This window comes from Aedes albopictus, chromosome 3 (assembly GCF_035046485.1).
Source record: "Aedes albopictus strain Foshan chromosome 3, AalbF5, whole genome shotgun sequence".
In the NCBI taxonomy this organism is placed as follows: domain Eukaryota; kingdom Metazoa; phylum Arthropoda; class Insecta; order Diptera; family Culicidae; genus Aedes; species Aedes albopictus.
In genome coordinates this window covers 299678947-299694707 of record NC_085138.1, presented here as the reverse complement: position 1 = coordinate 299694707, position 15761 = coordinate 299678947, and the positions used below count along the sequence as shown (strand labels likewise).

General features: G+C 39.9%; 1 protein-coding gene across 1 annotated transcript in view; it reads right to left on the bottom strand.

The window, feature by feature from the left end:
- The window catches only part of LOC109405281 (spermine oxidase-like), a 28164-nt gene extending 17986 nt beyond the window's left edge, over positions 1 to 10178 (bottom strand). Inside the window, exons 1-3 of the mRNA XM_029857087.2 lie at positions 9636 to 10178; positions 9125 to 9572; positions 8267 to 9066 (exon numbers count right to left, since the gene is read on the bottom strand). Of these exons, the coding sequence (XP_029712947.2) occupies positions 8267 to 9066; positions 9125 to 9572; positions 9636 to 9808 (1421 nt within the window). The 5' untranslated portion in view covers positions 9809 to 10178. The remainder of the gene's footprint in view (positions 1 to 8266; positions 9067 to 9124; positions 9573 to 9635) is intronic.
- Between the last annotated feature and the right edge of the window lie 5583 nt (positions 10179 to 15761).

Below are 15761 nucleotides of genomic sequence, written 5' to 3'. Positions count from 1 at the left end.
ATAAGCTCTTTGGATTCAAATGACACAAAAGAAGACCCCTCTGAGTTTGAGCCAAAAATATTTATTGAGATTTAGAGATGGCGCAATCGCCTCAAAGTTGAATTTTCGTAAGTAATAAAAAGATGTTTTCACTTCAAGTGTCATAACTTTTCCAATTTTTTACCGATTTTCATTTTTTTATGAATCTCTCACAAATTAAATCTCGAATAAACTTGTAACACATTCAATTTTTCGAAAGTCACGCAAATTTTCCCAAATTTTCTAAAAAAAAATAATATAAACTTGCGGCAGTGTCGCTGGAAATTGGGTCGACCAAATTTTAAGATGAGAGCGTTAATATAACCCATTTTCTATTAGCTTTCAACTGCTTTTTACAGAACTTAAGATATCAACAAATCACTTTTCCATGTTTTACGATAGTGTCCCCAAACTTTTGGCCGATACCTCATTTTGAGGGGTGACCCCAAAATTTTGGTCGATGACATCAAGGATCAATTTACTTAATAACTTTTTTTTCTAGATTTTTCAGCTAAGTTCTGTAAAAAGCAGTTGAAAGCTAATAGAAAATGGGTTATACTACCGCTCTCATCTTAAAATTTGGTCGACCCAATTTCCAGCGACACTACCGTAAGTTTATATTCATTTTTTAGAAAATTTGGCGACTTTGGGATAAGTTTACATACATATTTTTTTGAATAAGTTTCTTTTCAATCATGTTTAAAGTTTCTTTGACTTATTATCTTTTGAATGAGACCCAGGGTTTTGAAATCGGACGCAAATTGGCGAAGATATGGGCTTAAAAAAATGACATGTTTTTGAGGGGGTGACCCCAAACTTTTGATCGGGAGTGTATATTAGGGGTTCCAGTGCATATATTCCTTCTAGAATTCCACTAGAGATTGCTCCAAATAATTCAATCTGGAATAATTTGAAGTATTTCACCAGGAATATCTTCCAGAAACCCTTACAGGAAAGTTTACCAGAGATTAGCTAAAAATTAATCCAGGAGTTCCTTAAAACATTGTACAAAACATTCTTTTGCGAGTCCATCTAAAGATTCCAACAATAATTCAACAAAAAAATATTGCAGACATGGATTCCTTCATATTTTTTTTTTTTCCTACAGAAACTCTTCCAGGAATTTGTCAAGAAAGATTTCCTGGGATTTCTAAAGGAATTCCTCATGGGATTGCTTCCGGGATTCCTCATGGGATTTCTTCAGGAACTCCTCCAGGTTTTCCTTCAGGAATTTATCCATGGAGTTACCCGGGAATTTCTTCTGTGTTATTTGCAGGAACAACTCTAGAGATTAAGGGCCCATATAGCCGAGGCGGTAAACGCACGGGTATTCAGCATGACCATGCTGAGGGTGACGGGTTCGATTCCCGGTCGGTCCAGGATCTTTTCGTAAAGGAAATTTCCTTGACTTCCTTGGGCATAGAGTATCTTCGTGCCTGCCACACGATATACACATGCAAAATGGTCATTGGCAGAGGAAGCTCTCAGTTAATAACTGTGGAAGTGCTCATAGAACACTAAGCTGAGAAGCAGGCTTTGTCCCAGTGAGGACGTTACGCCAAGAAAAGGAAAGGAAGGACTCTAGAGATTATTTTAAAAATTCTTGCAAGGATTCCCCCAGGAACACTTTTTAGAATTCCTTCTTGGAATTCTTTCTGGAACACCTCCAGTAATTAATCCAGTCAGTGGCGTCGCGTAACCTTACTTTTTACCTGTGCACCGACTCTAAAACTTGCAATTGCAAGGGATTTATGATCAAAATCGAAATAGAAATGAGTGAAAGCAGTTATTCTCGTCATTTTCTAATTATTACAAGCAAATTTGTTCAAAAAATTCAAGAATTTATACTTGGTGCACAGGTAAAAAGTGAGGTTACGTGACGCCACTGAATCCAGTACTTCCTCCAGGGACTGTTTAGGGATTTCCTTAGAAATGCCTCTAGGAACTGCTTCCGGGATTCCTCCTGGGGTTTCTTGAGGAACTGCTACAGGGATTCCTCAAAGAGGTCCCCCACGAACTCTTCCTGAAATTCTTTCAGGATTTCTCCAAAGATTCCATCTGCAATTTCTTCAGGAATTATTCCTGGGATTCCTCCGCGAATTTCTTCAGAGATTGCTACAGGAATTATTCCAGGAATTCCTTCAGAAATGCCTCTAGAGAATCCTCTAGATATTCCTCCAGCAACTCTTCTAGAGGCTCCTCCAGGAGCGTTTCTTGAGATTCCTCCGTTAATCACTACAGGCATTGCTCTAGGATATTCTCCAGGAATTCCTCCATGGATTCCTCCAATAATTTCTGCAGGGCATAACTCGGGAATTGCTTCTGTTTTTTTTTCTGGAACAACTTATTTTAAAAATTCTCCCAAAGAGCCTCCCAGGAACTCTTCTTAGGATTAATTTAGGAATTTCTCCTTGTTCCTTCTTAAAGGAACTCCTTCAGAACCTAATTCAGCACTTCCTTCAGCCACTGTTTAGGGATTTCCGTAGGAATTCTTCTTGAAATTGCTTCTGGAGTTTTGTTTAGAAACTCTCCTAAGGATTCCTCTAGAATTTCTCAAAGAATTCCATCTGCCATTTCTTCAGGAATTATTCCTGGTATTTCTTTACGAATTCCTTAAGAGATTCATCCACTAATTTCTTCAGGAATTCCTCTAGGAATTTTTCCGGGGATTTTTCTGGGACTTCCTGCAGGGATTTCTCTAAAATTCCTCCAGGTATTCATCTAGAGATTCCTCCAAAAATTCCACCAGAAATTCCTCTAGATATTACTCCAGGAATTCCTCTGGATATTTTTTTAGTAATTCCTACAGGAATTCCTCTAATATATCTTCCAGGGATCCCTCCAAGAATTCCTACAAGATTTTTTTTTCAGAAATTCCTCCAAGGAATCCTCCAGGGTTTCCTCAATGTATTCCTTCAGGACTTCCTCCAGGCATTCCTCCAGAGATTCCTCCAGTAATTGCTTCCAGGATTCTCCCAAGAACTCCGCTAGAAATTCCTACAGAAATTTATCCAGGAAATCTTCAAGGGATATTTTTTAGAGACTCCTACAGGAATTCCTCCAAAAATTTCTCCAGGAATTACTTCAGGGAATCATCCAAAAAAAAAACAACAGGTATTCTCCTAGGCATTCTTTCAGGAAATTTTCCAGGCATTCTTCCAGGGATTCCTCCTTGAATTCTTGCAGAGATTTCTCCAGGAATTGCTTCAGGAACTCCTTCAGGAATTTCTCCTGGGATTGCTTCATGAATTCTTCCTGGAATACCTCCAGAAATTCATGCAGGCATTCCTCCAGCATTCCATCCAGGAATTTCTCCAGGATCTCCTCGAGGAATTCCTCCAGGAATTTCTTGAGGGATTTCTCCAGAAATATCACCAGAAATTAATCAAGGAATTCCATCATAGATTATGTCAGCAATTCATCCAGGAATTTCTCCAATAAATTAGAGACGAACCAGCCAAGGGCTGAAAGTCTCTTTAATAAAGACAAATCAATCAATCAATCAATCCAAGAAATTCTTCATAAGTTGTTCCAAGATTATCTCTAGGAATGCCTTCTAGAATTTGTTCTGGAATTCCTCCAAGAATTCTTCCAGATTTTTCTCCAGGAACTGCTTCAGGAATTCCGCTAAAAAGTCTTCAAGGAACTTCTTCAGTGATATTTTCTGGGATTTCTCCACAAATTTCTTCAAGAATTCCCCCAGGATTTCCTTCAGAAATTCCAGCAATTCCTAAAAGGAACTTCTCCAGGAATTACCCCAAAAATTTCTTCAGAAACTCATCCAGCAATTTCTCTAGGAGTTGATCCAAGAATTGCTCCTGGACATCCTTCAGAAATTGTGTCAGCAATTTCTCCAGGAGTTTTTCAGGAAATCTTCTGTGGATTTTTTTTAGAAATTCTTCCAGGAAATTCTCCAGGAATATTTTTAGCAATTTTTCAGTGATTCCTCCAGGCATTTCTTCTGAGATTCCTTCACGAATTGATTGAGAGATTTTTCCAAGGCTTTCTCCTCGAATTTCTCCCGGGATTTTTTTCAGGGATTCCTCCAGCAGTTCCTCTAAGGATTCTTTCAGAAAATCCTCTAAGGATTTCTTCAGAAATTCTTCCAGGAAATTCTCCAGGAATACATTCAGCAATTTTTCAGGAAGTCCTCTAGAGATTTCTTCAGGGATTTCTTCACAAATTTCTTCATGGTTTCCCCCCGGGATTCCTACAGAAATTTCTTCGAGGATTTCTCCAGGAACTCTTCCATAAATTCCGCTAGAAATTCCTCCAGGATTTTCTTAAGGTATTTTTTGCAGAAATAGAAAAATAATAGAAATCTCCGGAATTCCTCTAGAGATTCCTCTAGAAATGTATCCAGTAGATATATTACAAGAATTCCTCTAGAAATTTCTCCAGGAATTTCATCATGGCTTCCTCCTGCGATTCCCACAGGAATGCTTCTAGGATTTCCTCCAGGATTTTATTAAGGAATTTCTCCACAAGTTTCTTCAAGGATTCCCCCAGAGATTCTCTCAAGAATTCCTTCGAGGTTTTCTCCAGGAATTCCTCCATAAATTCCGCTAGAAATCCCTCCAGGAATTTCTCAAAGGATTTTTTCAGAAATTGAAAAATAACAGAAATAGAAATCTCCCAGAATTCCTCTGGAAATTCCTCTAGAAATTCATCCAGTAATTCTTTCAAGAGTTCCTCTAGAGGTTCCTTCAGCAATTCCCATAGGAATACCTCTAGGATTTCCTCCAGGCTTTTATCCAGGAATTTCTCCAGGAACTTTTCCAGAAATTCCTCCAGAAAATACCCCAAGAATTTCTTCGGGAATTCCTCCAGAAATCGCTCCTGGACATCCTCCTGAATTTATGTCAGCAATTCCTTCAGGAATTTCTTCAGGAAATCCTCTATGTTTTTTTTCAGAGATTCTTCCAGGAAATTCTGCAGGAATACTATTAGGTTTTTTTTCAGGGATTCCTCCAGAGGTTCGTCCAGGAATTGCTTCAGGGATTCTTCCAGGGATTTCTCCACGAATTTCTCCAGGGATATTGTCAGAGATTCCTCCATAACAGAGCTTCCCAAACTCGGTCTTCGCGGCGCCCCAACGTATCGCAAGCACGCTTTTTCTTCTCGTTTTAGCGAGCCTGCAAATGGCTGTTGCGCCGCGAAAACAGAGTTTGGGAAGTGCGGCTCCAAAGGATCCTCTAGAAATTCCTCCAAGCGTTCTTCCAGGAATTCCTCCTGGAATTTCTCAAGGGATTTTTTTTAGGAATTTCTCCAGCAATTTCTCCCAGAATTCCTCACGAGATTTCTCCAGGAATTCCTCCGGGATTTTTTCCAGGGATTGCTCCAAGAACTCATCCAAGAAATTTCTTAAGGAATTCGTGCTGGGTCCCATCCAAGAAATCTTCTAGGAATTACACCAGGAATTTGTTCAGAAGTTTCTCCAGGCGTTCCTTCAGGATTCTCTCTAAAGATTTTCCCAAGAATTACTTCAGGGATACCTCCAGCAATTCCGTCTGAAATTTCTCTAAAATTTCTCCCAGGAATTCCTCAAGAGATTTCTTCTTATTTTTTTCTAGGGATTCCGTTCCGGAGTTCCTCCAGGAATTTCTCCAGAATTTTATCCAAGGAATCCTCCAGAAATTTGTTTAGGATTTCCTCTAGGATTTTCTCATGAATGTCTTCAGATAATTCTTTAGGTATTCCTCGCATAATTTATTCAAAATATCCTCTAGATAGACTTTCAGAAATTCTTCTAGGGATTCCTCCGGGAATTTCTCCAGGTATTCTACAGGGCTTCCTACAGGCATTCCTGTAGGAATTGCTCCAGGAATTCATCCAGGTGTTTCTTTAGGGATTTATCCAAGAAATCTTCTACGGATTGCTTCGGGAATTCTTCCAGGGATTGTTTCAGGAATTCCTCAAATTATTTCTTCAGAAATTCCTCTCAAGTTCTCTTCAAAAATTCATTCAGAAGTGTCTTCGGAAACTTCATTAATTCTTAAATCATCTTTTCAGGGATGCACCCAAGAACTTCTCCAGGATCACCTGATGATTTTTTAAAATTATTTCAAGGTATTTCTGGAGGAATCCCTCCAGCGAATAGTATTGGAAGATAGTTTTAAAGGGACTCATACAGGAACCAAGAAATTCTAGGATAATCCTCGAAAGAGTTCTTCACTTCCAATAGAGTTCAGCTTTAATTTTAAATTGTAGACATTTCCAAAAAAAATAATAATAATAAAAGCAAAATAATGCACGAGTGAATAATAATCCTTAATCTTCCAGAAATTGGTCACCGCTACTAGCACCACGTTGATTTATGTAGATCAGTCGAGTTTTTTTAATGTATTGTACAAAATACAACAGCGTGACTGCTGAAGGGTTAAATAATACTTTTAGAATATAATGTTATTATATTCAATTTCATCATATTACGTTTAGTTATAAAGGCTAGCAGGTACAAATTTGCTAAGGGTGCTTGAATCCCCCCCTGACCGAAAAGCTGGCTACGCCCTTGGATAGGAAGCTTCCATCAGCCCATTATTGCAAGACCGAAGTGTTGACGATCAGCAACCGGAAGGCAGTACAGCTCAAAGCTTTAGTCGGATAACTCACCATTGACTCGAGACGAGAAGTGAAGCAACTTGGAGTGTTGAACGACGATGTTGAGACGTCGAGTTCATCGCCACATCGATTATGTTTGCGAGAATGTATTTAAATTAAAGCGTTCATAGCGTTGTTGATCACCACTATGTCCAAAATATCGGTGATCAGTAGTTGTACGAAGAGACTCTGTACCAGCAGCGTATCGACGTCGGCACTTCGGTACGTTTGGCACGGCGCACCTGTCTGGACTGCTATCAAAGATGAACCTGTCGTGGCTGAATAGCACATGTAGACTGGTGGCTAAAAGAGTAGCCAGTGCATACCCGACCATATCCACGGAAGTGGTCTGCATCATAGTTGTTATGATTCACATCAAACTCGTACTGGAAAATGACTGCGAATGTTACAGGTACAGATGAACGACAGGAGCGCAAATATTTGCCTTGAGAGAAAATACACATAAGCAAATATTTGTATTTTCTTGGATAGTCAAGCTGCATTAAATGCATTGTGCGCTTACAAATGCACTTCAAAGCTTATCTTGGAATGCATTCTTTCACTGCGAAGGTTGTGCTAAGGGAACTCAGCAAATTACAGTTTGCTGGCCCATGGAACTGAAAACATGGGATAAGCAGAGGCTGATGTCCTATTGGATGGATATAAAAAATTGCAATCAGTAAAAATGATTTATAACACGAAATGCTTATAAAACCAAAAGGCTCTTAGAGGTCAACAAGAGAGTTCTATGTACATACATTATTGACCTAGTAACTGGACACTGCCCAATCAGGTATCACTTGAAAATATATTGGCCAGATTGAGAGTGGAGTGATATCTGTCGTTTCTATATCACGGAACATGGAACCTCGGAACAACTGCTATGCGCAGCCAAAGATTTCCAAATAGTAGTTGCTTGCAACCTAGTAAGATCTGGTCTGCAGAACCTGGGAAGGTCTTGGCAGAAACTTTTTTTTAATCTTTATTAACGAGATTTTTAGCCCTAGGCTAGTTCATCTCAGGACCCACGCTTTACTTCCCTCACATTTTGCGAGTTTGTCGGGGGTGGGATTCGACCCTCTGCACTTGACTAGTCGGGTCGGGACTATCGGTATCGGGAGAACTTCCTTCGCCGGAGTTTTCTCCGTCGGAATAGGCTAGGTACACCACCGGGGACTAGACCGAGTATAACGCGAAGAACCACGGGAGATTGGTCGTCGAGCGCCTATGATCCGGTTAGCTCTCATACAAAGCCAAATCCATGAACACAAGCTAGTCTTAGAAGATTTTTCAACTCCTAGTTGCATAGGAACTACTACAGACATCATCAAAATTCTTCGAACTAAGTTGATTATAATACAACTTTGTTGAATAATTGATAGGACAAGCGCTGATTTTCATACATAATTGTTTTCTTTGGGATATTTGGCTTTATAGTGTTTTGTCTATACTTTCTCAGACAGCCTATGTCACTAGACTAATGGTACAAAAACAATATCGTCGTTTACCCTGGATTATAGAAGCGATTTTCAGAAGTGCTCTCCAATGAAAGATATTCACCAAATATGTTCTAAGCTACAATGAAAACCGAAGTATCAAACATTTCCACAAACATAGAAAACACTGCACAAAACTCGACAATACATACCTTTGGTACAATCCAACTAGCCTGTCTGCCTCACGCCATCCGCTTTCGATGGCGCCATGCACCGTTGAATAGTAATGATCATGCGTAGCTTCGCCAGCGAATTGCACCACGGGAATCCCGATCGCACTGGACAACGGAAGAGCCAAATGTTCCGCCGACGTGTTCAGCAGGTCCGTCGTCATCGAGCGGAAGCTGTACGAACCCCTAAAGTTCGGGTTCGAATACCACTGGGTACGTTTAAACGCTACCGGTTCTGGGACATCAACGCCTCTCAAGAACTTTCTCAACAGAAACATGCATGCCTTGCGAACTTCCTCGTCGCGTGTACGTTCCATGCGGCGAGCATTTGCACCAGATATCCAACCGCAAAGGATATTGGGCTGGAAGTCAACCACGTAGAATCCGAAGATATCTTCCATCCAACTATTTGGCGACGCGCGAATTTCCTCCAGATCGTCTTGGTTCCAAAGAAGACTTAGCCCATGCCAACCGTCAGACCAGAATGGTTTGTCAAACTCCAGATACAGTTTATCTACGGTACCGATTGACAGACCTTTTATGGCGTTCTTCTTCATTGCGGGCAGTTCCGGCGAGAAAAGGCTTTGGTAGCGTTCTTTCAGGACGCCCAACGACATTGTACAAATTACATGATCGGCATCATAAACGCTGTTGTCAGCACATCGCACGGAAGCTATGTTGTCCGGGCCGGAGTTCCAGCAAATGTTCTCTACGGTTTTGTTAAAATGGGTGTAATCTTCAATGTTGATGGCGTCTGCAGAATTCGGCGAAGGAAAGCGTTTCTGTTAATCATAAATTTGATTACTACTAGTTTCATATTTGAAATGGTATATACCTTACCATAAGTATATCCAGCACTGTTTTGTATCCTCTGTCTTTCCAATTCAACAGGTGATCTCCATCACATTCCCAGTAGTGTAAGTAGCCCGGCCCTGATGTATCGAACCAACTATCCGATGCCTCTATAGAGTTTTCAAACTTGTGGAAGAATTCCAAAAACTGAAAAGCAGTCTCGTGGTCTACATCTGCGTAATCCGGCGTGCCCAGGATCGCCCGAAACTTCTCCAAAACGAACGAACCTAGTGAACCACGGTAACGACTCAACTCGTTACGATGGTACTCCAAAATGGACCATATTGCACTCATTAACTTTTGACTCTTCTCCTGAGGAATCTTTTCTCCATTTGACATAACCAGGTCAAAGTCCTCATACTTAAAATTGTTCGAACCAAAAACATTCAACTTTGAGCCCAGCTCATAGCACACATTGTTCACCTCTCCGTGACACCTGAAATCAAAGTTCTTGAATTATAATATTCCTCACAACCCCTTCAACAATGTCAATCCATACCATTGAGCACCCAAATCGACCACATTCGAGGCGAAAGGAATCGTATGAATGCGTCCACCAATGCGGTCTTCCGCTTCCAGAATAGTCAAATTTCGGTATCCTTTCTCAATCAATCGAGTTGCAGCAGCTATCCCTGCTGCGCCAGCTCCTATCACTATTATCCGGGGATTCATCACTCGGTTTAAATTTATTTCTCTATTTTAAAATTATACGTAATCACACTTGTACCCATAGAGCGTAGTGCTGAATCAGTTAAACTGATACTCGAGCAAAGTACGGTTCTTGTTCACATGCAGGTGTTGCAAATCATGCATGAAACGACATTAATTGATAATATAAAGTTTTTAACTTTGCGAATGGGAAGTTTACTTTTGCGACTGCCTTGGTATTTAAGTAGATTCGCAATGCTGCAGTGAGGTGAAAATTATGACATTCATTTGTAGGTCCCTGGTGCACATGTGTTACTGACAACCACACATACACAATCACTGTTCAGTGTATTGAAAGAAAATCATTCAGAAACAAATAGTGTGAATGAAATGAAAAATAACAATTCTAACTGGAACATGTGATCATTCAATATTATCTTTATTGCTCTTATCCTGTATTTTCTTTTCTGCGTAACGAAGGGAAGATATCTAGATTCATGCCATATCTGTCTGATAACAGCTATGAACAGCTGAGAGGCCGGGCGGCATTCAGCACACACATACATACCTACCACAATCATTCGTCGGTATGCTCAATTTACCAATTATGACGCTGGTGTTTGTGTACTTGCGCACAAGATTCCGTTGAAGAAATATTGTATGTAAGAACAATATTGCCAGTTAATACAAAATTCTGAAACTGTTTCTGTCTGCATTTTTGATAAATCTTTGGAAATGTTACTGTGTTCAAGAATTGATTCAATATTTCCTTTTCAATTTTTCCATAGAGCTATTTTTTCCTTGAAAAAAAACGGCTATAAAAATTCACAAAAACAAAACTTCTGTCGGTTTTACCAAGATTTGTTTCACAAATTTTTATCAGCATCACTTCCTCATTTTGCCAGGTGAAGAGAGCACTTCGAGGAATTGTTGAACGGTGGGAATGGAAGAGCAACAGACAGAATTCGAATCGACGACGACGGACAAGCTGTGGAACCTCCAACGCTATACGAGGTCAAGACGGCCATAGAGGGCTGAAGAACAATGAGGCTGCTGGGAAGGACGATTTCCCGGTCGAGCTTCTCAAGCTCGGTAGAGACAGCTGTATCAACTCTTACACCGTATTATATTGAAAATATGGGAAGAGGAGGAACTGCCTGCTAGTTGGTTGGATGGTCTCATTTGCCCTCTATAAAAGAAAGGGCATCGACTAGGGTGCGCGAATTACAGAGGAATAACACTCCCCAATTCAGCGTACAAAATTTCGTCCGGAATTCTGTTTAACAGGCTGAGGCCGATTAAGGAGTCCTTCGTCGGTGAATATCAAGCGGGTTTTCGTGAGGGCCGATCAACGACGGATCAGTTGTTCACCCTGCGGTAGATTCTCGATAAATTTCGGGAGTACAACTTGCAGACCCATCATCTGTTTATTGATTTCAAGGCGGCGTACGATTCAGTGAAGAGAAACGAGTTATGGCAGATTATGATCGAACATGGTTTTCCGGCGAAGCTGATTCGACTGATTCGCGTGACTCTTGACGGTTCGAAATCAACGTCGGTCCGGCCGTGGTAGTGGTGACGAAGTGGTGCTAGGTGGTGAAAAGTTTGATGTTGTGGACGAATGTGTTTATCTCGGTACTCTAGTAACGTGCGATAATGATGTTACTCGCGAGATGAAAAGACGGATTGTAGCTGCGAATAGGCCCGCCTTTTTCGATCTGCGAAACCAGCTGAAGTCCCTTAGGCTACAAACGAAGACTAAACTCGCGTTGTACAAGACTCTGATTCTTCCGGTCACTTTATACGGCAATGAATCGTGGACTTTGCGAGAAGCTGATGAAGAAGCCTTTGCAGTCTTCGAACGTAAAGCGCTGCGAACAATACTCGGCGGTAAACTGAGGATGGCTTCTGGCGGCGTCACATGAACCACGAATTGTACCAAGTATATAAAGAGATGGATATAGTGAAGCGAATAAAACACGGGAGGCTGCGGTGGGCTGGGCACGTAGCTCGTATGCCGGAGGAACGACAAGCTAAAATCATATTCAGCAGAGAACCAGGAAGGGGCCGTCGGCTTCGGGGTAGGCCGCGCACACGTTGGCTTTTTGCAGTTGAGGAGGACCTAAGGGCTCTAAACGTTCAGGTTGACTGGAAACGATTAGCGCGGGACCGAGACCAGTGGAAGCGAATGCTTCATTCGGCGTAGAATTATGGAGGAATTCATATTGTGTAGGCAACAACGAACAGTTCGGTTCAAGAGTATCTTTATTATGACATTATCTACCTCACATTACGCACAAGCCTACTACAGTTCGGCCATCTTGACAAAAACACATCGTCCTCGATGTGAACAGCTACTCCATCGTCATATTTGATTCGGCTCCAACTCGTTGACTCAGTCATCGATGTTGTAATGCAGTTTCGTCTGCTGTATGTACGGCGTTTCTTCTTGATGATCACAATCTATACCTCCTCTCGAATACTTTACAGTTCGAGAGTAATGCGTCCCGTGTCGTACTTGTATCGCTAACAATAATTCACCTCCAATTCCTTAGGCGCCCATTGCATAGACTTTGATGATGTAGCTTCAGATTGGTGACTGCTTCACCATTCGCTTTCATTTCTGCCTGTATCCATTCTTTCTTTTCGATTAATTGTAACTATTCCGGTCTTCCGTAGGCCCTCCTCGATAGGTAACTCCCAATTTTGATTGAAATCTTGAAATGCTCCAGAAATTTCAGGTTTGTATCCCACTTCTGAAATGTAGGCAACAACGAACAGTTCGGTTCAAGAGTATCTTTATTATGACATTATCTACCTCACATTACGCACAAGCCTACTACAATTGAAATCTCTAAATAAATCGCTGTTTGGATATCAGATGTATTCCCGAAGAAATCGACGGAGGAAATTCAAAAAAAAAAAATGTGGAATATCACGATCAGCTCTTGGAAAAATCCCAGCAAAATGGCTTGAGAAGTTTCAGAAGATTTCCCAGCAAGAATTTCTAGAAAAAAAATCTGCAGTGATTGTGAAACAAATCACAAAAAAATCCTGAAGTAATACCAAGAGATATTTCTGAAGAATGCAAACCTAGAGAAATCCTATGTTTAAGTATGTACTAAAAAACAACTGAAGGTATTCATGCAGATTTGTTTTAAAAGAAATCCTCGTAGATATCCCTGGATGCATCCCCGGTAGAATTTCAGGAAAAATCACAGCAGGAATTTTTGAAGGAATTCGCAAACAAATCTTACAAATATTTCTAGACAAATTGCTGGATAAATCCGAGGAATAATTCTAGGAGGAGCTATTAGAGAAATCCTTTCATTAATCTCTGGATAGATGAGCCCCATGCTTGGGGTTGTTACTTATTTTGTTCCTCTTTGTCGGTCAATTCCCTTCTTTGCTGTAAAGTAATTCCTTGAAGAATCATTGGGGAAATTTCTATTGAATTCTCTGAAGAAATCACTGTTAGGATTCCAGATGAAATTCCTGGAGAAATCCACGGAGGATTTCCTAAAAAAAAAACTGGGGCAATTCGTGTAGGAATCCCAGCAGAAATAGCTTGAGAAATTTCAGGGGAATTCCCTGCAAGAATTTCTGCAGAGATTTCGGAAGAAATCACAAGACACTTCCTGCAGCAATATCAAAAGATATTCCTCAAGGATGCAATCCTAGAAGAACCCCAAGAGGAACTCCTGGATACCATGAACACAACTGAAGGAATCCATGCAGATATGTTTTAAAAGAAATCCTCGGAGAAATCCCTGGATGAATCCCCGGCAGAATTTCTGGAAAAATCCGAAAAGGAATTTCAGAAGGAATCTCAAAAAATCCTTTCTAGATTAATTGCTGGATAAATCCGTGGAGCAATTATTCTAGAATGAGTTATTGAATAAATCCCATCAAACAACTCTGGATATATCCTTAGAGGATTTGTTGTAGAAATTCCTGGGAAAAGCTCTGCAGGAGTACCGTAACCCGGGGTAGGGTAAAAAATATAATTTGGACATGTATATAATTTGGACATGCACGGCGATGTATGCCTTGTCCCGGAGAGCTAATAAAAGTAGATACTTCTCATTATCGATTATTGGATCAAATAGGCCCTATTCTGATGACTTACGTTGAAAATACGCTTAACAATTAAGAATTTACTTCAAAATTATCGAAAATGTAAATTATTTCACTAAAACCCCTCAAATGCACAGGTATGCAAGACGACATACACTTCATAGTCACATACAATATTCACCTCAAAATGGTTGAATTAATAATTGTAAGAAATTCAAAAGCCTTTTTGCGATGGAAGATGTTCAATAAAGAAGCATTAGGCAGCAAATCTCTTAACATTCATCTAGAACGCTTAAAATAGGATGTGTCCAAAATACATTGCATGGTTTCTACGGTTAATATATTTTGGTCATCTGACGAACTACATGGGGATGCAGTGCGATTGCATACTTGGAGGCGTATTCTGTGGGTCTGGCAATGTTTCCTCGATTTTAACAAAAACTGTAATAGTTCTCAAAATAGATGCCTGTTAAGCGGAGAAATTTGATTATTTGTAAGAAAATATTTGTTAATTTATGCTACCTCCATGATTTAGCAGTATTCATGGCTAAACATTGAGATAATTGCCCTGTCCAAATTATATATACCTGAGGGTGTCCAAAACATATATTCGGTGTCCAAAATACATTTCTTACAGGTGATCGGAAATTGCGATTTTCTCAGCTTAGAATGCTTTCGTTAAGGTTTTTGTCACCAGGAACGCAAAGTACAATCATATTATAAGCGTACTGGTAACTTTGCAAAATAATCAATTGCTTTCTAAGGAAGCTTTGGGACGATTTTTTCAACGTTGTCCTCAGCCTGTCCAAAATACATGAATTACCCTAATATTGATCAAAATTTTCGATCTTTCTTGAATAATTATCTTGTTAAAGTGAACTTTACATGTTTTATATTTTTAACCCTTCAGCGCGCGCGCCGTTGTAAAAAGTACAATGTACAACACTACTAAAAAACCTCGCTCGTCGTATACGGCGCGAGCGCGTTGCAGTTTCAACTGCATGATGGCGCGCATCCTGGAAGGTTAAAACAAGTACTGGCCCTCTGAGCATGCATTAAGCTACTCGAAAAAGTATTGTGAAACTTCTAAACATGTTAAAATAGGATTTTTAGTCTGAAATTTGATTTAGTTGATTTGGGGTAACATCATTGATCATGTCAGTGATCAATATACTTTGATACTAAAATATGCTTACTTACTAAATTTGGGGTCTCTGATTTCAAATATTTTGTCCAAATTCTTACAAGTTATGTACTTTTTTAGTTATTTAAGTATTAAAATCCTCTAAACCGCGGATAACGCCTAAAGGTAGGCATTGGTTAACTAATTGATAACCAACTTTGAATAAATCGTATATTTTATTGAAAAAGAACACTTTTCTAAAAGTTTCGTTTATGAAATTTAACTCTAGGATGACGTATTGAAGTATACAGTGGTTTCTAACCTAAAATTGTACCTTGTATTCATACCAAGCATGAATGTTTGACAATGTATCTCATTGCGTTATGAAACACAGTGAAGGAAAAATCGATTTATTTCAATGTTTATGAAATTCTAATTCCATGAATTCCATGTCATTTGATAGCTAAATAATAGCAGATTACGAAAAACCATTCGTTAGCAGAAACTGATTCAATTAAAAAATGTTTGTTTTAACATTTCATGAGGTCGGTCAAGCCGATCAGTGATACCCCGTTTTACGGTACCGGTAAAAATTTCTGTAGGACTCCTAGCAGGAGTTCCCGAAAATAACGCGAGAAAAGCTTCTGGATCAGAGGAAAAATGCTTGGAAACAATCTTAACCTTCCGTAACTCGCGCGGTCGGCTATCTGCGTCAGCACCACGCTAATGCTGAGTACAAAAAGCGAGATTTTTTCAACGTGTTGTACAAAATACAAC